Below are 22,154 nucleotides of genomic sequence, written 5' to 3' on the forward strand. Positions count from 1 at the left end.
CTACAGTTTTGCCCATTCACTTAATTTATCAGCGTCTCTTCTTCTAATTTTATGCTTCTATCTACATAGCTTACAATGTTGCCTTTGTATCAGTGGCAAATTTGGACATGTGTCTTTCTATCCCCTCATCTAAGTCATTAATAAATACAGTAAGTTGTTGAAGATCCAACACAGATCTTTGTGTGACATGACTAATCACATCCTGTGTGTAACTGCCTATTATCCCTATTCTTTGACTCCTGCCATTCAGCCAATTTTCTAACCAGGGCATTCATCATCAATACCATGGGCTTCAAATTTAGCTAACAGCCACTTATGAGATATTTTTTTCATATGCCTCCTGGAAGTCCATGTAAATAACATCTATAGACATTCCCCTAACATCCATAGACATTCCCTTATCAACTACTTTAGTCACTTTTTCAACAAATTCAATCAGGTTCGTCAGACCTAGCTTAACCATACTAGCTCTATCTGATGAGCTGAAAATCTTCAAGGTGTTCAATCAATTCATCCTCTAGTAATTCCCTTACAACATATGTTCGGGTTACTAACAACCCACTGAGCATCCTGACTTAGAGCTATATCACCGTTCCTTCACTGTCGCTGGGCCAAAATTCTGGAATTCCCTGCCTAACAACACTGTGGATATACGTAAACCACATGGACTGCAACAGTTAAAGAAGGCAGCTCACCGCCACCTTCTCAAAGGTTTTTAGGGATAGGCAATAAATGGCAAATAAATGGCAATAAATAGGCAAAACCACATTCCTTAAATTAATTAAAAAATGTCTCAAATGCTCAGGCTTCTTACACCATGTCCATCTGATGCTTTCAGTTGCTCTGCTGTGCAATGTTTAATTGCTCTCCAATCCAATCAGTTTATGTCTCTCATGGTAAAATTGTCTACCTAAATGTTTCTGTTTACTCCCATTTTCTCGGTGACAGTAGGTAAAGTTAATTATCAGCTACTTCTTCTCATTTGGTAGCATCTTATCTGCTGTTAAAAATTAATTAGAAGAGCCACTTCACACCACAAGCAGGGCTGGATTAATGCCATCAAAAGCATAGGGAAGTAGGAGGAATGGTCAAAGGCATATATCAGGTAGGTCAGGGTCAGTGAAGCAAATTAATTAAGAATCATATCCTCTTCCAGTTCCTCAATCCTACAACTTTAGGTAATGGTAGCATGACACTACAACTGACAAATGATATTGGTAGCTTAATATGTATTCTCTTGGTTTTATTTATTCCATGCCTGAATATCACCACAGAAAATACACAGTTGTATTGTGCTAATTGGTTGAGACAATCATAATTTGTAATGTTATCTCTTCTACATTGCTGTCTTGTCACAACAATAAGAAATCGTGTCTGAGCGAGATCTACCTGTAACATCACCAGCTAACCAAAAACATACTGTTTAGGAGGACCTTCTTTTTAAATACAAGAAAAGACATTGACCAAAGATGGCGACCACCTGACATCCGATATCTGGTATTATAAGTTAACTACTTTTCTGGAAAGTTCCTCTGTGCATTGCACTGCTGATATGTTGCACATGGAATTTTATATCTGGGGGTATCACGGGCCATTTCAAAATGAGACTCATGAAAAGAAGGCACTAAAAATGCAAAGTGCTGGAATTTAATCAACTGCAATTTTGTCAAGATATTGGGAAGTGCTTAACAGCCACATATTCAACAGACATTCAAAACCCCCTGTGCAGGACAAGGTAAACCCAATTTCCTGTTGGTTTCTACTATCTTGAAATGTGTCAAATGTTTTTGAGATGAAAGATCAAAAATGCAATTATTCTTTCAGCACCAATGATGGCATGTTAATCAAATTCCTCCTTGGAATATACAGGCAAGAGGTTTAAGAACTGGTTTTGCCAAGCCAGAGAGAGAAGTCATTTGGAAAACTGCTGGAGAGATCAGTAAGGATTATCTCTCACTGAACCTAAAATCCAGCAAGGTGCGGTCATCTGAACTTCAATTCAATTTCAAGGACAGGCAAAGGACTTAAGCATATTCTCCGTTTCTGAGTCTAAGTGTTGAAGCCAATGGAGAATCCGTGGACTTTCATGTCAGAAAAATGAGCGCCAAACCCTCACCGATTCTGCTACCAGTGAGGGGCGCCGTGTAGAACACCATTGAAACCCATGAAAAACGGTGTGGGAATCGCCGGGTCCGTGATGGCTGACAAGCTTCAGCCGCGCTTAAATAATAGACGCCCTACGCACACACTGATCGGGGCTGAAAAGATGGGACACGTTGTGCTGGAGCACCTATACAGCTGATGGGTCAGCTGGGGCCAGAGGGCACCCAGGGGATGCCTCGGGAGGTTCACCTACAGGACTCAGGCCACCAGGTTTAGAGCGGGCTGTCAGCGGCATGCACAGCTACATGGCTGCCTTGCCAGCTGCAATAATGGTGTTGCGTACCCGTCCACCCAGACCCACAGCCCACCTCCTGGCCATCCCCCAATACTCACCCTGACTACGTGCGGTGTGCGTTGCATTGACGGCATTTTTGAGGAGGCGGAGCGTTGCGATTCAGCATCAAACACCCGGCGCCTGCCAAGATTTAGGCATCGAAACAGATCCTCTGCCCAATCGCGTTTCCTATTTCCACGTCGGCCAACAGAGTCTTTTAACTTTTATCTGGACTCTCACTTTTCCTATGAGATGTGTGTGTGTGCATTTTGTCATTTTTTCCCTCAGGTTTAGTAACTAATAAGCTGACTCTTTACTTGACTCAAGACAACCTGGTTTGATCGGCTTTTTATGAAAAAGGAAATACATTTGGATTGAAAAAGGCATTTATAGGTCAATTTAAAAAAAAATCTTTGTTACGACCAACTGAGGAGTCTGAATAAAGGGGAGTCAATTCACTCCATTTCACCCAATCATAACCTCTTATTTTGTTACATATAATTGCATCTCCATGAAAGAGCAAAGTAAAATACAGAGCAATATAAACACTGCACTAATACAGTGCTATTATTCTGCCTTAAATAGTTTCAACATCAAATTTAGTTAGTATGATAAGGGTGAAAGAAAAATTACCCATTGGAAATCTATAAAACCATACCCAATGAGCTAATGTTCCAGCAAAACAGATATAAGAGCATAGATAGCACAACTCTGAGAAGCTTGAGAAACGTATTTGTAAATGAAATATAATGCAAATTTAAATATATTTATTTTGCATTGTCAATATTTAGATGTACAACTTGTGAATAGATAGAATGAGAAATATATTTTAAGGCTGTTCAAAACCGTTTTTTTAAAATAACAAATGAACCATCAGTCATGTCAAGTTAACCAAAATCAGGCGCTCTTTCTTTCCAGTCAGTGAGACTGGGCAGGTTAATGAGCAAAACATAAAAAAGGGGCAGATGGTAAAACTCTGAGAAGTTAGAGAAACTTACTTAAAAATGAAATATAGTGTCAACATATTTATTTTGGATGTACTGTCGACATTAAATGCAAGACTTATAAATAAATAGAATGAGATATATATTTTAAGGTTATTCCAACTTAAACAATTAATGAAACATCAGCCATATATCCAACAGTGGCTTATCCTCTCTTGTCATTGAGACTGGGCAGGTCCGTTTGCTGGTCCTCCTGTATCCCACAATTCTTAGAGAAGAAGCCGGCCGGTTGAATAGACTCTGATGGATGAACATGTGCTGTGCACTTAGGAATACGTCGCAATGAACACAGGTACAATATTTTAAATATTTATATGTGTTGGTCATCAGCAGGTTCTTGACCAGAATCCGGGGCTCGGGAGACTCGAGGAGCTGCGGTTGAGTCAGGAGGACCGGCGCCTTTCCATCATTAGCAGAATAAACCTCCCGCTACTGGAGTCACTGCTCCTGAATCCAGGTTGCTAACGGGGCCAGAGTGCTGCAAAACAACAGCCGCAACTTTATATAACACTTTTTTCACCTGAGAAACAAAACTTCCTGAGGCGTTTTGCAGAAGCCCCGGGGAGGGAAGGACCAGACCCCAAGCCAAAGGTGATAAACGGGTGGGTGACGAAAAGCTTGGTTGGAGGGTCTAAGCTGGATTTTAAACGGGGAGAGAGCGGAGGCAGGTTTTTTTTTTTTGGCGAAGGTGAAATTATGAGTTAAAGATAGATATGAAAATAGAGCTGTGGCTTTGGGCGTGCACGGAGATCTAAGTTTTAAGTCTGTTGGACGTGGTGGTGGGTGGGTGAGGGATAGGACATTGGCCATCAGAACATTGGCGTAATTGTGTCGGGAGGTGACCTGAATGAGGATTTTAGTGGCAGATTGGTTGAGTTAGAGATGGACGTGCTCCTGTCACACAGGTGGAGGTAGGTGATGGAGATAATTTGGGGATGAGCAGCACTGCTCAGAGTCAAGCAGGACTTTTGAGTTTGTGAATAGTTAGATTTCTGCCATGTTAATAGCCAGGCAGGAAAGATAGTTAGTGGTAAAAGTATTATTTTGTGGCAGAAGTTAAATGTTTGTGTTCTCAATGTTTACCTGGAGGAATCATAGAATCCCTACAGTGCAGAAGGTGGCCATTTGGCCCATCGAGTTGGCACCAACTCGCTGAAAGAGCACCCTACCAAGGCACTTTCCCCCTCCTTATCCCCGCTACACCTAACCTTTGGACACTAAGGGGCAATTTAGCACGACCAATCCATCTAACCACACCTTTGGACTGTGAGAAGAAACCGGAGCACCTGGAGGAAACCCATGTCGTCATGGGAGAATGTGCAAACTCAACCCAATCACTGGAGGTCAAAATCGAAATCGGGCCATGGTGCTGTGAGGCAGCAATGCTAACCACTGTGCCACCGTGCCGCCCCAAGTACCGGCTCATCCAAAATCGGGTGTTGGACAAACATGGGTGGCATGGTAGCACAGTGGTTAGCACTGTTGCTCACAGCACCAGGGTCCCAGGTTCGATTCCCAGCTTGGGTCACTGTCTGTGCAGAGTCTGCACGTTCTTCCCATGCCTACGTGGGTTTCCTCTGGGTGCTCCGGTTTCCTCCCACAAGCCCCGAAAGGCGTGCTGTTAGGTAACTTGGACATTCTGAATTTTCTCAGTGTGCCCAAACAATCGCCGGAATATGGCGACTAGTAACGTCATTGCAGTGTTAATGTACAAAGAACAAAGAAATGTACAGCACAGGAACAGGCCCTTCGGCCCTCCAAGCCCGTGCCGACCATACTGCCCGACTAAACTACAATCTTCCACACTTCCTGGGTCCGTATCCTTCTATTCCCATCCTATTCATATATATGTCAAGATGCCCCTTAAATGTCCCTATCGTCCCTGCTTCCACTACCTCCTCCGGTAGTGAGTTCCAGGCACCCACTACCCTCTGCGTAAAAAACTTGCCTCGTACATCTACTCTAAACCTTGCCCCTCTCACCTTAAACCTATGCCCCCTAGTAATTGACCCCTCTACCCTGGGGAAAAGCCTCTGACTATCCACTCTGTCTATGCCCCTCATAATTTTGTATACCTCTATCAGGTCGCCCCTCAACCTCCTTCGTTCCAGTGAGAACAAACCGAGTTTATTCAACCTCTCCTCATAGCTAATGCCCTCCATACCAGGCAACATTCTGGTAAATCTCTTCTGCACCCTCTCTAAAGCCTCCACATCCTTCTGGTAGTGTGGCGACCAGAATTGAACACTATACTCCAATTGTGGCCTAACTAAGGTTCTATACAGCTGCAACATGACTTGCCAATTCTTATACTCAATGCCCCGGCCAATGAAGGCAAGCATGCCGTATGCCTTCTTGACTACCTTCTCCACCTGTGTTGCCCCTTTCAATGACCTGTGGACCTGTACTCCTAGATCTCTTTGACTTTCAATACTCTTGAGGGTTCTACCATTCACTGTATATTCCCTACCTGCATTAGCCCTTCCAAAATGCATTACCTCACATTTGTCCAGATTAAACTCCATCTGCCATCTCTCCGCCCAAGTCTCCAGACAATCTAAATCCTGCTGTATCCTCCGACAGTCCTCATCGCTATCCGCAATTCCACCAACCTTTGTGTCGTCTGCAAACTTACTAATCAGACCAGTTACATTTTCCTCCAAATCATTTATATATACTACAAAGAGCAAAGGTCCCAGCACTGATCCCTGTGGAACACCACTGGTCACAGCCCTCCAATTAGAAAAGCATCCCTCCATTGCTACCCTCTGCCTTCTATGGCCTAGCCAGTTCTGTATCCACCTTGCCAGTTCACCCCTGATCCCGTGTGACTTCACCTTTTGTACAAGTCTACCATGAGGGACCTTGTCAAAGGCCTTACTGAAGTCCATATAGACAACATCTACTGCCCTACCTGCATCAATCATCTTAGTGACCTCCTCGAAAAACTCTATCAAGTTAGTGAGACATGACCTCCCCTTCACAAAACCGTGCTGCCTCTCACTAATACGTCCATTTGCTCCAAATGGGAGTAGATCCTGTCTCGAAGAATTCTCTCCAGTAATTTCCCTACCACTGAAGTAAGGCTCACCGGCCTGTAGTTCCCGGGATTATCCTTGCTACCCTTCTTAAACAGAGGAACAACATTGGCTATTCTCCAGTCCTCCGGGACATCCCCTGAAGACAGCGAGGATCCAAATATTTTTGTCAAAGCCTCAGCAATTTCCTCTCCAGCCTCCTTCAGTATTCTGGGGTAGATCCCATCAGGCCCTGGGGACTTATCTACCTTAATATTTTTTAAGACACCCAACACCTCGTCTTTTTGGATCACAATGTGACTCAGGCTATCTACACCCCCTTCTCCAGACTCAACATCTACCAATTCCTTCTCTTTGGTGAATACTGATGCAAAGTATTCATTTAGTACCTCGCCCATTTCATCTGGCTCCACACATAGATTCCCTTGCCTATCCTTCAGTGGGCCAACCCTTTCCCTGGCTACCCTCTTGCTTTTTATGTACGTGTAAAAAGCCTTGGGATTTTCCTTAACCCTATTTGCCAATGACTTTTCATGACCCCTTCTAGCCCTCCTGACTCCTTGCTTAAGTTCCTTCCTACTTTCCTTATATGCCACACAGGCTTCGTCTGTTCCCAGCCTTTTAGCCCTGACAAATGCCTCCTTTTTCTTTTTGACGAGGCCTACAATATCACTCGTCATCCAAGGTTCCCGAAAATTGCCGTATTTATCTTTCTTCCTCACAGGAACATGCCTGTCCTGTATTCCTTTCAACTGACACTTGAAAGCCTCCCACATGTCAGATGTTGATTTGCCCTCAAACATCCGCCCCCAATCTATGTTCTTCAGTTCCCGCCTAATATTGTTATAATTAGCCTTCCCCCAATTTAGCACATTCATCCTCGGACCACTCTTATCCTTGTCCACCAGTACTTTAAAACTTACTGAATTGTGGTCACTGTTACCGAAATGCTCCCCTACTGAAACATCTACCACCTGGCCGGGCTCATTCCCCAATACCAGGTCCAGTACCGCCCCTTCCCTAGTTGGACTGTTTACATATTGTTTTAAGAAGCCCTCCTGGATGCTCCTTACAAACTCCGCCCCGTCTAAGCCCCTGGCACTAAGTGAGTCCCAGTCAATATTGGGGAAGTTAAAGTCTCCCATCACCACAACCCTGTTGTTTTTACTCTCTTCCAAAATCTGTCTACCTATCTGCTCCTCTATCTCCCGCTGGCTGTTGGGAGGCCTGTAGTATACCCCCAACATTGTGACTGCACCCTTCTTATTCCTGATCTCTACCCATATAGCCTCACTGCCCTCTGAGGTGTCCTCTCGCAGTATAGCTGTGATATTCTCCCGAACAAGTAGCGCAACTCCGCCTCCCCTTTTACATCCCCCTCTATCCCGCCTGAAACATCTAAATCCTGGAACGTTTAGCTGCCAATCCTGCCCTTCCCTCAACCAGGTCTCTGTAATGGCAACAACATCATAGTTCCAAGTAGTAATCCAAGCTCTAAGTTCATCTGCCTTACCCGTAATGCTCCTTGCATTAAAACATATGCACTTCAGGCCACCAGACCCGCTGTGTTGAGCAACTTCTCCCCGTCTGCTCTGCCTCAGAGCCACACTGTCCCTATTCCCTAGTTCTCCCTCAATGCTCTCACCTTCTGACCTATTGCTCCCGTGCCCACCCCCCTGCCATACTAGTTTAAACTCTCCCGTGTGACACTAGCAAACCTCGCGGCCAGGATATTTATGCCTCTCCGGTTTAGATGCAACCCGTCCATCTTATACAGGTCACACCTGCCCCGGAAGAGCTCCCAGTGGTCCAGATAACGGAAACCCTCCCTCCTACACCAGCTGTTTAGCCACGTGTTTGTCTGCTCTATCTTCCTATTTCTAGCCTCACTGGCACGTGGCACAGGGAGTAATCCCGAGATTACAACCCTTGAGGTCCTGTCTTTTAACTTTCTGCCTAGCTCCCTGAACTCCTGCTGCAGGACCTCATGCCCCTTCCTGCCTATGTCGTTAGTACCAATATGTACAACGACCTCTGCCTGTTTGCCCTCCCCCTTCAGGATTCCCTCTACCCGTTCGGAGACATCCTGGACCCTGGCACCAGGGAGGCAACATACCATCCTGGAGTCTCTTTCACGTCCACAGAAGCGCCTATCTGTGCCCCTGACTATAGAGTCCTCTATTACTATTACTCTACTGCGCTTTGACCCTCCCTTCTGAACATCAGAGCCAGCCGTGGTGCCACTGCTCTGGCTGCTGCTGTTTTCCCCTGATAGGCTATCCCCCCGACAGTATCCAAAGGGGTATATCTGTTCGAGAGGGGGACAACCACAGGGGATTCCTGCACTGACTGCCTGCCCTTTCTGGTGGTCACCCATTTCTCTGCCTGCACCTTGGGTGTGACCACATTTACATAACTGCGATCTATGACGCTTTCTGCCACCTGCATGCTCCTAAGTGCATCCAATTGCTGCTCCAACCGAACCATGCGGTCTGTGAGGAGCTGCAGTTGGGTGCACTTTCTGCAGATGAAGCCATCCGGGACGCTGGAAGCCTCCCGGACCTGCCACATCTCACAGTCAGAGCACAGCACCCCTCTAACTGATATTGCGTCAATTAATTAAAATTTGTCTTTTTTTTTTAATACTTTTTTAAAATTGCAAAGTTACTGTCAACTATCTGTTTCCTAGCACTAGATTTCTAATAGAAATGCGATAGCTAACTATAATACTCTCCGATCTCTGGCTTAGATATCCTCTAAATTATAATTAAGTTATTATGTTTAATTAGTTCCCAAATACTCAAATTTTTTTAAAATTTAGGTTAGAATCCCAACCAGCCACTCTGGCCACAGCTTTTCTGTGATGTCACTTCAGTTTCCCCCCGACACACACAATTTGAAAAAAGGTATAAAAGTAAAAATCACTTACTTACCTTCTTGCCTTCTGAGTGTCTGAGATGTTCTCAGGTTCTCTCGTTGACAGAGACTGCTCCTCCACCTCCGATCCTTGACCTGCACAATGCTAATAATATAATAATATAATATGGCACTTACCTTACACCAATGGGTCTTATTATTAGGTTAGAGGAGGAGGGCGGGTGGGAGACACTACACGTGTAGTGTCTAGGGTTTCCTCTCCACCAGAATTAATTGGTTGGGGGGGGGGGGGGGGGACTTGCCAGAGGTCGAACTTCCTGTTCCCGCCTTATATAAAAACAAATAAAACAGAAAAGAAGAACAGACACGGGACCAGGCAAGGCTTTTTAAATTCACTACTCACCTCCCAGAAGGCCCCTGCGCACCGCTGCCGCCGAAATCCAAAGGGCTGCTCCTGTAAAGGTAAGGCTTTTTAAATACACTACTCACCTCCCAGAAGGCCCCTGCGCACCGCTGCCGCCGAAATCCAAAGGGCTGCTCCTGTAAAGGTAAGGCTTTTTAAATTCACTACTCACCTCCAAGAAGGCCCCTGCGCACCGCTGCCGCCGAAATCCAAAGGGCTGCTCCTGTAAAGGTAAGGCTTTTGTAAATGTAAACCTACTTGTGACAATAAATATTATTATAATCTTTGATAGCCCAAGAGAGAGTGAATGGGTCACGAAAACTGGTGGACAGACAGAGCTGAGTGTCATCAACATATATGTGAAAGTTGATTCTGTGGCTTTGGGTGGAATTGTAAAGAACAAACATACTTGGATTTATGTCACACGCCTATTTTATAGCATTATAAAGCTCTGCTGCGAAGCTATGGGGTTTCATGTTCAACTCCTAACCTTGGAAACCATAGCTTTTGCATAACTGTGCTTGAGCTTTTTGGACTTGGATCAGCAGGAGACAATCAAAAATAAAATGTTCTGTAAAATGCAATTGGATTCTGTGGCAAAATCCATGAACTACATATTCACTCTCGTAACTATTTGCCTGCAGCTTGGGGAGTATTTATGTTCAAGTGTAGCAACATGACTTGAGCAATATGAGAAGGAATTTCTTCAGCCAGAGGGTGGTGAATCTGTGGAACTCATTGCCCCAGAAGGCTGTGGAGGCCAAGTCACTGAGTATCTTTAAGTCAGAGATAGATAGGTTCTTGATTAATAAGGGGATCAGGAGTTATGGGGAGAAGGCAGGAGAATGGGAATGAGAAATATATCAGCCATGATTGAATGGCAGAGCAGGCACGATGGGCCGAATGGCCTAATTCTGCTCCTATGTCTTATGGTCTAATATAATTTAGGTGTTACCCCAATGCAGTCACTGCATTCCAGAAGTAAATCAATTTCATGTGATTTGGGGCCTTTAGCTGGAACTCCAACACATCAGCCAATCGTGCAGGTGAAGGGCACAATATTATGCACCATCTGTAATAGTCCTATTACATAAAGAAAATTATACCCATGCACATTGGGAAACAGTGGAAACATAAAACTTACTTCACTCTGGGGAAACCCTTTAAAGTGCATTTAGGAACAAATGGGCTGTTTTCAATTATCTTCCACCCTAATATATCTACTGTAATTTCACTTCTATGTATCATTTGTAATGTATTTCAAAATTCTCTCTGCCAGCCATTAGTTTTACTCTATATTTACAGATTAAAAATGCTAAACTAATAATCTAATTGGAGTCATACTGATGATTATTGAATGTTCGTCTTTTTCCCCTGTAGGTCTTTGAAGCCCAGTCAGTCCATACCGTAATCTACATCCCTGGGACAGTGCTGAAACCAGGGATTTAACAAAGAAATCCCTTGTGACCAATAAAAGAGGGAATTGAAATAGTGGCAATAGCTGCAAAGATTAATGGACTTGGAATGCACTAAAATAACTGACTTCTCTCAGCACCCAATACCTAAATCACAAATGGCATTGCTTCATGCAGATCAAGACACCGAGAGTGTGGAATCTGTTTCGAACCAAATTATCACCAAGATTCCCAAAACTTTAAATGGCAGAAGGTCAAAACTGATTGTGCACTTGGATTTAAATAACACAGTCCTCTTGTCTGACGCAATTACTAGACAAGGACCCAGGAAAGCTCTCAGTTCCTTTCTCACCACTGTTACCTGGGGCCGGATCAACCAAGAAGGTAAGAATCATTATGTAGTGGCAATGACATTTTCTTATGGCTGTGGAAGCAGTTTTAACTTGGTGACAAGGTTAGCAGTCCAACAAAATAATCTGGAGGAAATAGATAAATAGTATTTTGTCAGATAACTTCAATTGTAAGTAAGGGAGCCCTTAACAGAGAACTGGAGGTAAAATGCTAATTCCTTGATACAAGTTTATGCTATAGCTTTTTGCTATCTGAAGTAATCGTAGCCAATATTAGGGAGTTTTCCTTTACTTCCATGTGTCTAGTCACGTGACAAGCATAACTCGGGATTGTAACAATGCATCTGCTTGATATGAGCATAATACGTCAATTTTGCACATTTCCATATGCTTCTTCACTATTTTTGAAAGGTGGTCCAATTGGTACCATTGTGATGAGACTTAGTATAAATGAACAAACTGATAATGACTGCAGTAAATTTCAGTATTTCCTCAGTGAATGAAAAAGTGGAACTTGCTGTCACATGGAGCGTTTGAGGCAAATAGCATTTGGCCACCTCCATTCCCTCCAGCCTACCACTCACCATTACATATCTACCTCCACTATCTGCTACGATGTTCTTTGCTTCAAATGCTACCCGTTTCCCCACCAAAATGGCCACCCCTCTGTTCTTTGCGTCCAGTCCTGAGTGGAACACCTGTCCCACCCATCCTTTCCTTAGCCTAACTTGGTCCGCCACCTTTAGGTGCATCTCTTGGAGCATAACCACGTCTGCCCTTAGTCCTTTCAAATGCACGAGCGCTCGGGCCCTTTTTATCGGTCCATTCAGGCCTCTCCACGTTCCACGTGATCAGCCTCGCTGGGGGGCTACCTGCCCCCCTCCCGTGTCGACTAGCCATTACCTTCTCTAGGCCAGTCCCATATCCCGCCTCCGCGCTCCCGCTCGCTCCCCCAGCGTCGCATTCCGCCCCCGACCACCCACTCTTTAGCCATTTCCTTTTGGATTTCCGCAGCAGCAACCCAGCTGTCCCCCCCCCCCCCCCCCCCCCCCCCCCCCCCCGCTAGATCCCTATCTAGCTTGATTGCTCCCCCCATATCACTTCCGTAAGTCAGCTGACTTCAACTGACCCCGGCTACTCCTGCTCGCTCCTCGACCCCCCTGGTGTGAGGGAACACCCTTGCGCCTGTTTTCCCGCCTTATTCTTTATGGCGCGGGAACATCCCTTTACCTGACCCGCCTCTTATGGACTGCTCCCTTTCCCCTCCCCCTCTCCTTCCCCATTCTCCGACTATGTCCCGCCTTCCCCCCTCACCGGCGCCCACATTTCCCCACTGTCCCCCCCCCCCCCCCCTTCCCTGTTTACTTCTCGATTAACTTTCACCATCACATTAACAAAAACAATAATAACAACAATAACAGTTCCCTGCAGCATCAGTCCCTCATTTCCGGTCCAGTTTCTCTTCATTGACGAAGGACCATGCTTCCTCCTCCGTCTCGAAATAATAGTGTCTCTCCTGATGCGTGACCCATAGTCTTGCCGGCTGCAGCATCCCAAACTTCACCTTCCTTTTGTGCAAAACCTCTTTGGCTCGGTTGAAGCTCGCCCTCCTTCTCGCCACCTCCGCACTCCAATCCTGGTAGATCCTTACCACAGCATTCTCCCATCTGCTACTCTGCACCTTTTTAGCCCATCTCAGGACCTCTTCTCTGTCCTAAAGGCGGTAAAATCGCACGATTATCGCCCCCGGTGGTTCTCCCGCTTTTGGTCTTCTCGCTGGGATCCGATTTGCCCACTCCACCTCCATGGGGCCCGCAGGGGCCTCAGCACCCATCAGTGAGCTCAGCATCTTACTTGCGTACGCTCCACAGTCCACTCCTTCCACGCCCTCCGGGAGACCTAGTATCCTAAGGTTCTTCCTTCGCGCTCCATTTTCAAGGGCCTCAATGCTGTCAGCACACTTTTTATGAAGTGCCTCGTGCGTCTGAGTCTTAACCGCCAGGCCCAGGACCTCGGCCTCAATACCTGACACCTTCTGCTCCACCACGCGAAGCTCAGTCTCCTGGGTCTTTAAAGTCTCCTTAAGCCCCTCAATTGCCTGTAACATCGGGGTCATTACCTCCTTCTTCAGCAGATCCACGCACCGTCTCACAACCTCGTCCTGCTCAGGCCCCCATGTCGCCTGCGATTTCTCCGCCGCCATTTTGTTCTCCACTCCCTCTGACCTTGTGGTTGAAGATTCTTCGGGCTGCAGCCGCCGCCGCCGGTTTTTCCCTCCGTCGTTCGGGGGGGACTCCCTTCCCACGCACCTCGCACCGGGTTTTTCGGCCGGCAAAGTCCCCGTTGGGGCTCTTAAAAGAGCCCGAAGTTCCGTCGGAGCTGGAGCCGCCGAAACGTGCGGCTAGCTCATCCCTGCCGCAACCGGAAGTCGACAATAAGCGATTATTATTATCAACCCCCCCCCCCCTCTCCCATTTTCATCTATATTGTTTATATAAATCATGGACAATAAGGAATAGCACGGATCCCTGTGGTATGGCACTGGACTCTGGCCTCCAGTCACACAAACAGCCTTCTACCACCACCCTCTGGCTCCTACCACTCAGCCAGTTTTGGATTCAACTTGCCAAGTTATACTGCATCCCATGTGCTTTTAGCTTTTTTTTATCAGTATCCCATGTGGGACCTTGTTGAGGGCTTTGCTGAAATCCATATAAACTTCATCAACTGCACTACCCTCAGCTGCACATCTGATCACGTCCTCAAAAAATTCAATCAAATTTGTTATGCGTAACAAAACCCTGCTGACTGTCCCTGATCAAACCTTCCCTCTCCAAGTGGAGATTAATTCTCTCCTTCAGAATTTTCTCCAACAGTTTCCCTAGCACTGACATGAGACTCACTGGTATGTAATTCCCTGGTTTATCTCTACCACCTTTCTTGAAAAGTGGAACTACATTAGCTGTCCTCCAATCCTCTGGCTAGGGAGGAATCAAAAATTTGGGTCAGTGTCCCTATATTTTTCTCCCTTGCCTCCCACAGGAGCTTGGGATACAACTCATCCGGACCTGGTGATTTTTTTTCACTTTTAAACCTGCCAAAACCTCCAATACCGCCTCACTTCCTATGTCAAACTGTTCAAGAACCTCACAGTCCTTCTCCCGAACTCTACCTACATCCTCTTCCCGAATGAAGACAGATGTGAAGTGTTTGTTTCACACCGTATCAATGTCCTCTGGTTCCACGCACAGATTGTCCCCCGTGGTCCCTAATGGGCCATACGCTTTCTCTGGTTATCCTCTTCCCCTTAACATATTTATAGAATATCTTGAGATTCTCCTTAATCTTACCCGCCAGTGCTTTTCCATGACCCCTCTTTGCCCTCCGAATTGCTTTCTTAAGTTTCCCTCCTGCCCTTTCTATATTCTATTGAGGCCTCAGCAAATTTGCTCCCTTTGTACCTGCTAAAAACCTCTCTTTTCTTTCTTATCCAATCCTGAATATTTCTAGACTTCCAGGGTTCTCTGGGCTTGTTGCTCTTGACATTTCACCCGAAAGGGAATGTTGGGCCTATACTCTGCCCAGTTCCTCTTTTGGACACCCCAACCTCTTTTCCCACAACAAGCTGTTTGTGGTCTATTTGGCCAGATCCTGCCTAATTTGAACAAAATCTGGGTTTTCCCAATCCAAAACCATTTTTTGCAGTCCATCGTTTTTCCTTTTCCATAACAAACTTAAGTCGTACTGTGTTGTGGTCGCTATCACTAAAATGCTCCCCCACTATCACCTGTCAGGCTTTGTTCCCCAGAATTAGATCCAGCACCGCGCCGTCCCTTGTTGGACCTTCTATATGGTGACATAAAAAGCTTTTCTGAATACATTTTAAGACATCTGCCTCCTCTGAACGCTGTGACTATTCCAATTAATGTTGTGGAAGTTGAAATCCCCCAATATAATTACCATGTTATTTTTACACACCTCAGTGAATTGTCAACATATCTTCTACTCCTGCTGACTGTTTGGGGCCTGTAATACACTCCCAACAATATGACTGTCCCCTTGTTATTCCTGCACTTTAGCCACAAGCCTCATTTGAAGACCTTCCAAGATATCATCTCTCCTTACTGCAGTAACTGACTCCTTAATCAATAATGCAACACCACCTCTTTTATACCATTCCCTTTGTTGCCTGAAGATCCTATACCTCGGTGGCACGGTGGTTAACACTGGCCTCACAGCGCCAGGGACCGGGCTCGATTCCAGCCTTGGGTGACGCTGTGTGTGAAGTTTCCACATTCTCCCCCTGTCTATGTCAGTTTCCTCCGGGTGCTGTGGTTTCCTCCTGTTAGTCCAAAGATGTGCAGGTTAGGTGGATTGGCCATGGTAAATTGCCACCGAGTGTTCAAGGATGTGCAGGTGAGTGTATTGGCCGTGATCAATGTGCGGGGTTAATGGGCCGAGGTGGGGAGTTCTTTCGGAGGGTCGGTGCAGACACGCTCCTTCTTCTGTACTGTCGCGATTCTGTGTTGAGTTGCCAGTCTTGCCTCTCCCTCAACCTCTGTGATGGCAACAGTATCACAATTCCACGCTCTTAACTCATTAGTCTTACCTATAATGCTCCTGTCTGCTGCTAAAACTAATTTCCGAGGAGCCTTTTTTTACATCTGTCATTAAGAGTCACACTAAATATTGGGTAATTTATTCCATTTAAAATGACAAATTGCTACATTTATAAACAATGTCCAATCCATCCAACCGGTTTCATATTTAAATCAGAATTCTTCAATTTGAGTTGATTATCCTTTTGACTCACTGTGGTACCCACTGTCATAGAAAGGTTTTATTATATGACCACTGGAGCACTTACCAACACTCTCTAAAGATGCACCGACAAATGGCGACATTCTGGACCTGCATATGATGCCTTTTTTCCAGCTCCAGGAAGGTATCTACGAAGCAATCCTTTGATCTGTGTACCAGGAAGCCAAAGATGAACATGGTTGTACAAAAAGTGCAACCGCAACGCAAGGAAAGCTCCCCACAAATAGTGGAAGAGGGGGGTCTGATAATGCATAATTGCATAATAGATCGGCCCGCATCTTCTGTTCATGGTTGGAACCCTTATTTCTGACTGTGGGCAGACAAAATACACATTTATCTTCCTCTGATTTTTCTGGGCAGTCTTCTGATGGGGATCCTTCCAAACTCACTTAACACAGGAAACCTCTGTGAGAGCAGTGGGGAGAACCTGTGCAGAAGCCATATTCCCTTTTTTATGGCAGGAGCTGTCGTGTTTTGGTAAGTAAAGTGTTTAAATGTGCCAAAGTAACTTTGAAAAGTTATAGAGAGAAGATAAATTGTAAGGTGGGTAATGGAGTAACATGGTTAAGGGTATAGGGTGGCAGCTGGGTAGGGTGGTAGGTGGGTAGGGTTGTGGGGTCACGTTCAGGGATCAAGGGTAATCTGGTGGTGTGGCCGAGTTAGGTCAGGTTGGAGGGAAGCGTCGGAGGGTTGGGGTAAGTTGGGGAGGGGGCATGGTAGGGCGGGCGGTCGAGAGGGGAGCTGGGTGGCCAAGTGTGTGTCTTGGAGTCAGTTGTATAATTATCCAGGAATTAGACTAACTTTTTTATGTCTAACATCTGTCTAATTGTTCAAAGTCTCCGACTTTAGATCAGAGTTAGTAGGGTCCCAGGGAGCTGGGGAATTGCCCACTGAAAGTTCAGTCTTTATGGGCAATTGGCAATTCCCACAGAGTCATCATGGTGGGACTTCCAAGGGGTCCCGCAGCGCATCCTGGGGGCTACACCTGGTTTCTGACTATCTGGAGTCTTATTTTGGCCTTCTTTCCCGCCATTGTCCAGGAGGAGAGAGTGGTTAACCTGTTGTACACAAGATGGATCACATTCTCGTTTTAAAAGCCCCAAACTTCAGAATTAGTTCAATGTACTGTTAAACCAGAATGTCTAGAACATAGCTGGATGAACTATATACACAATAATAAAAGGGGGCTATTCGTCATGCTTTGTACAAGCTAAACAGATGGTTGAAAGTAATTAAAATTGTTATGAGGGAAAAAACCAACTATTCAAATGACAAAAAAGAAGCAGACTTGCTTGAGTGGTTGCATTTATACAGCTTAACGTAGTAAACTGCTCAACAAAAAATTAGGGTGGTATGTGCAAAATAGAATGAAGAGTTTAGAAAAGTTAAATATTTTGAGCATAATTTATATAACATAGTCTATAAATAGAGTTGAGAAGGCTGTCACCCCACCCCAGTCTATTGAAATAAATGGGTAACACTCAGTATTTTTTTTAAAATGACAAGCTTGTTTATCTTGGGCAACATCATTTCCTGTTGAACATGTCCTAACTCACTCCAAATCCTATTCATCCATCACCCCTATCCTTACTGACTTACATGGATTTCCCTTTCCTCACATCTTTCCCTTCATGTTTGAATGCATCCGAAGTACCCTCCATTGGTCAAAACTGCAATGTTTATAGATATTCTTGGTCTGATTGAGAGCTGCTGGCCAATATAAAGCAGCTAAATGCTTTCACATCATCTCTTCTACAAAATAAAGCAGTTCAGATTGAGAAGGCCACTTAAAAGTTTAAATAGGTCAGAGCAGGATGATGATTTTGAACAGTGGGCTGCCTGAAATCACCATGCCAAGAGTGGTTTTCAGGTTGCCCAGAGCTGGACGGGACAGTCCAGACACGGGACCCCGTCCCGAGGGAAGGTTCCAGGGTCAACCCCCTGGCAGCGGCACATGAGCAATGGGCTGACCCCTTTGATCCCTGTCGGGGTCCAGAGCGGCAGAACAGTGCATGTCAATACTTGCACCGAAGCCCACCTGGTGGAGTTCCCGCTGTGGAGGTCAGAGCATAATGATGGGGAGGGGGATATTGAAGCGGGTCCAACCCTTTAATCGCATTCTTTTTAATATATATCCGCCTTTTACATGTTCTTGCCGGCACGGGGCAGAAGGCCCGCTATTGGTGGCGGGGCAGGACTGCGGACAGGCCTTCCACTTGGCACCGATCCCATTTATGGGCAGACGTGCGATTCTCTGCCCGATCGTGGTTCCCAATCTTAGCTGCGGGGAATGGAGAATCCTGGCTGCAGGGCGCGATTTAATGGCCATGCTGCGTCCGGAAAGCACCTGGTCACGGCGTAGCGTAGCCGATAGAAACCAGGAGGCCCCGCTCCCGGAATCTACCTGGCTCGCAATGCCTTGCAAGATTTAACCCTCACTTTTTAGCAAATCTGCATAATAAAGTGAGACAACTAGTCTCACTTTAATTTGCAGATTCCCTAACTGGCCAAGACGTGGGATCAATCACCCTCCCCTCAGAAACCTCCGGCGAGTGCTGGTCAGTATTGGTCTCTACAATGTGGACCAGACAGAATGGCATTCATGGCGGTCTTTCATGGGGTTTGGAGGCCCCTGGGTACATGCCATTTGGCAGGGATGGCACCCTAGCACAACTGGTGCCACCTGGGCACCCTGGAAGTGCCACATGCGTGTCAGCCCAGCACTGCCAAGGTACCCAGGTGGCACTGCCAGGTTGGTACTGCTCAGGTGCCAGGTTGGCACTGCCCAGGTGCCAAACTGGCATTTTGTGCACGGGTGTGCCCTCCCATGGTGCGTTGGGGCTTGAGGGAATTAGTGGTTGCATACCGATCTACCGCTACACTGAGGAGTTCCGACGAGTGGAGCTCCTCGGAGTACAAAACGGTGCTATGTGCGACCACGGCCATGCGTTCCCCGTTGAGGCCCCTTATCAAACGCGAGTCGCCTTTTATAGCCTTGTGTTTCCCGCCGCTGGGAAACACGCAGCTAAACCCGCCCGCTGTGGGATTTTGTTCCCATTTAGTTAAATGGTGCCTGTAATGTCAGAATCAGCTGAGGTTGCTGATTGTAGTCTTGAATGGGGCCAGTACTTTGGCCCCTGATAATTTGTCTTCTACATAATGACTTGGATATACAAAACTAGCTATAAGCTTGTCAGATTTGTTGACTGCATTAAAATAGGGAAGAGCAGCAGGGACAGAGTATGCAGCAAAATATTGTCTCGAAAATTTGGTGATTTCATTTAAATGTGCAATAATGAAACTGCAGTTGGAGATTAACAAAGTGACTGATCGGGGATGCATCAATTTTGATTCCTAGGCAATGTGTTGAATTAATTTTTAAAAAAAAGAGTTACACAGAGTATGCACATGTGTGCACACGTACATGTTGTCCAATTACCTCCACTACCTACCCATGATTAACTGACAATCCAGGTGTGGCTAATTGCATTGTTCATCAGTAAATCAAAAATGTAGACAGCAACAATTCAAATTGAAGTGACATAGCACCAGGAGTTGAAACAAAATGTAAATAGTTCAACTCAGGATGGGGCCATATAGACCTGGTGCTGGGAAATGAGCCCGGCCAGGTGATCGAAGTTTCAGTAGGAGATCATTTCGGGAACAGTGATCATAATTCTGTAAGTTTTAAGCTGCTTCTGGAAAAGGACAAGAGTGGTCCTCGGAAGGCTAATTATAACAGCATTAGGCAAGATCTGATGGACAGCCTGGTTTTGTGAAGGGGCGGTTGTGCCTCACTAATTTGATCGAGGTTTTTGAGGAAGTGACAAAGATGATAGATGAGGGAAAAGCAGTAGATGTTGTATACATGGACTTCAGTAAAGCCTTTGACAAGGTACCTCATGGTAGACTGGTACAAAAGGTGAAGTCACATGGGATCAGAGGAGAGCAGGCAAGTTGGAGACAGAACTAGCTTGGGCAGAGAAGACAGAGGGTAGCAGTAGAAGGATGCTTTTCTGAATGGAAGGCTGTGACTAGCGGCATTCCACAGGGATCAGTTCTGGGGCCTTTGTTATTCGTTGTGTATATAAATGATTTGGAAGAAAATCTAGCTGGTCTGATTAGTAAGTTCGCAGACGACACAAAAATTGGAGCGGACAGTGAAAAGGATTGTCAGAGGATACAGCAAGATATAAACTGGTTGGAGTCTTAGGCGGAGAAATGGCAGATGGAGTTTATTTCGGACAAGTGTGAGGTAATGCACTTTGGAAGGTCCATTACACAATAAATGGTAGAACTCTTGCGAGTACTGCAAGGCAGAGAGATCTGGGCGTGCATATCTACTGATCACTGAAAGTGGCAACGCATGTGGATAAGGTTGGTCAAGAAGACATACGACATGCTGGCCTTCATTGGTCGGGGCATTGAATATAAAAATTGGCAAGCTATGTTGCAGCTGTACAGGACCTTATTTGGAATATTGTGTACATTTCTGGTCACCACACTACCAGAAGGATGTGGAAGCTTTGGCGAGGGTACAGAAGCGGTTTATTAGGATGTTGCCTGGTATGAGGAGAGGTTAGATAAACTCGGTCTGTTCTCACTGTAACGTCGGAGGTTGAGAGGTGACCTGATAGAGGTCTATAAGATTATGAATGGCATAGACAGAGTGGATAGTCAGATGCTCTTTCCTAGGATAGGAGAGTCAAGTACCAGGGGACACAGGTTTAAAGTGTGGGGAAATGTTTAGAATATATGTGCGCGGCAAGATTTTTACACGGAGGGTGGTAAATACATGGAACGTGCTGCTTGGGGAGGTGGTGCGATCCGGTACGATAGCGGCATTTAAGGGACATCTAGACGAATATATGAATAGGGTGGGAATGGAAGGATACGGACTACGTAAGTGCACACTGTTTTAGTTTAGGCAGGTACCATGATCGGCGCAGGCTTGGAGTGACGAAGGGCCTGTTCCTGTGCTGTATTGTTCTTTGATCTTTGAGTAGGGCCAGTCAGCCCCTTGAGCCTGTCCCTCTAATCATGCTGATCCTTTTCCCTGCCTTGGTTCCATATCCCACAATACACTTGCAGCATTAAAGTAAATCAATTTCAGTTTTGAAATTTTCAATTCACCGAGCCTGAAGAACATTTTGAGGCAGATAGTTCCTTTGTGTGAAAAGTTGCTTCCTGATATCATCCCTAAACTGCCTAGTTTGGATTTTGGATTTTGAAGTTTATGTACTTTTGTACTTGATTCCCCCACTGGAGGAAACAGTATTTCTCCGTTATTGACTCTATTTAATTCTTTTAGCATCGTACCACCTCTTAATTAATTTTCTGAGCTCTCGGTAATTCAAGCTTAGTGTCTGCAACCATTGCTTCCAATGTAACCCTTTCAGCTCTGATTTCATTTGATGAAATTTGTGCTGCATTCAGTTCATGGCCAATGTGTTCTGTGAAGTATAGTCTCTGGATCTGGTGCAGTACTCCAGGTGCATTCTACTCAGAACTTTAGACAACTTTAGAATCTTTTCTACTCCTTTGTATTCCAGAACCCTTGAGATGCAGGTTATCATTCTATGGCCTTTGAAATGATTTATTGTGCCTGTCCACTGGTTTTCAGCGTTTTCTGTACATTGGGGGCAAGTCTCCCATCGGGAGACTAAGTCCCGACGCCGGAGTGAAAACCGGAGTGTTTCACTCCGGCGCCAGAGGCCGCTCCCTGCCCCCGGGGGGCGAGGAGCAGCGTCATTTATGCGCGCCGGTTGCCGTCCTCCCCGAGGCAAGAAGATGGCGGATGAATCTTGCG

At 45.7% G+C, this 22,154-nt stretch overlaps 1 protein-coding gene across 2 annotated transcripts in view; it reads left to right on the forward strand.

Annotated features, from left to right (window-relative positions):
* Nucleotides 1-3,641: 3,641 nt before the first annotated feature.
* LOC140388485 (uncharacterized) overlaps nucleotides 3,642-22,154 on the forward strand; it is a 51,366-nt gene continuing 32,853 nt past the window's right edge. The window contains exons 1-2 of one of the 2 annotated variants that reach the window (XM_072472756.1): nucleotides 3,650-3,733; nucleotides 11,140-11,558. In XM_072472756.1, coding sequence (XP_072328857.1) covers nucleotides 11,273-11,558 — 286 coding nt within the window. In that variant the 5' untranslated portion in view covers nucleotides 3,650-3,733; nucleotides 11,140-11,272. Of the gene's footprint in view, nucleotides 3,734-11,139; nucleotides 11,559-22,154 lie in introns of both variants that reach the window. The other variant, XM_072472757.1, reaches the window with a different exon arrangement.

Source organism: Scyliorhinus torazame, chromosome 13 (genome assembly GCF_047496885.1).
Source record: "Scyliorhinus torazame isolate Kashiwa2021f chromosome 13, sScyTor2.1, whole genome shotgun sequence".
Classification (NCBI taxonomy): Eukaryota; Metazoa; Chordata; class Chondrichthyes; order Carcharhiniformes; family Scyliorhinidae; genus Scyliorhinus; species Scyliorhinus torazame.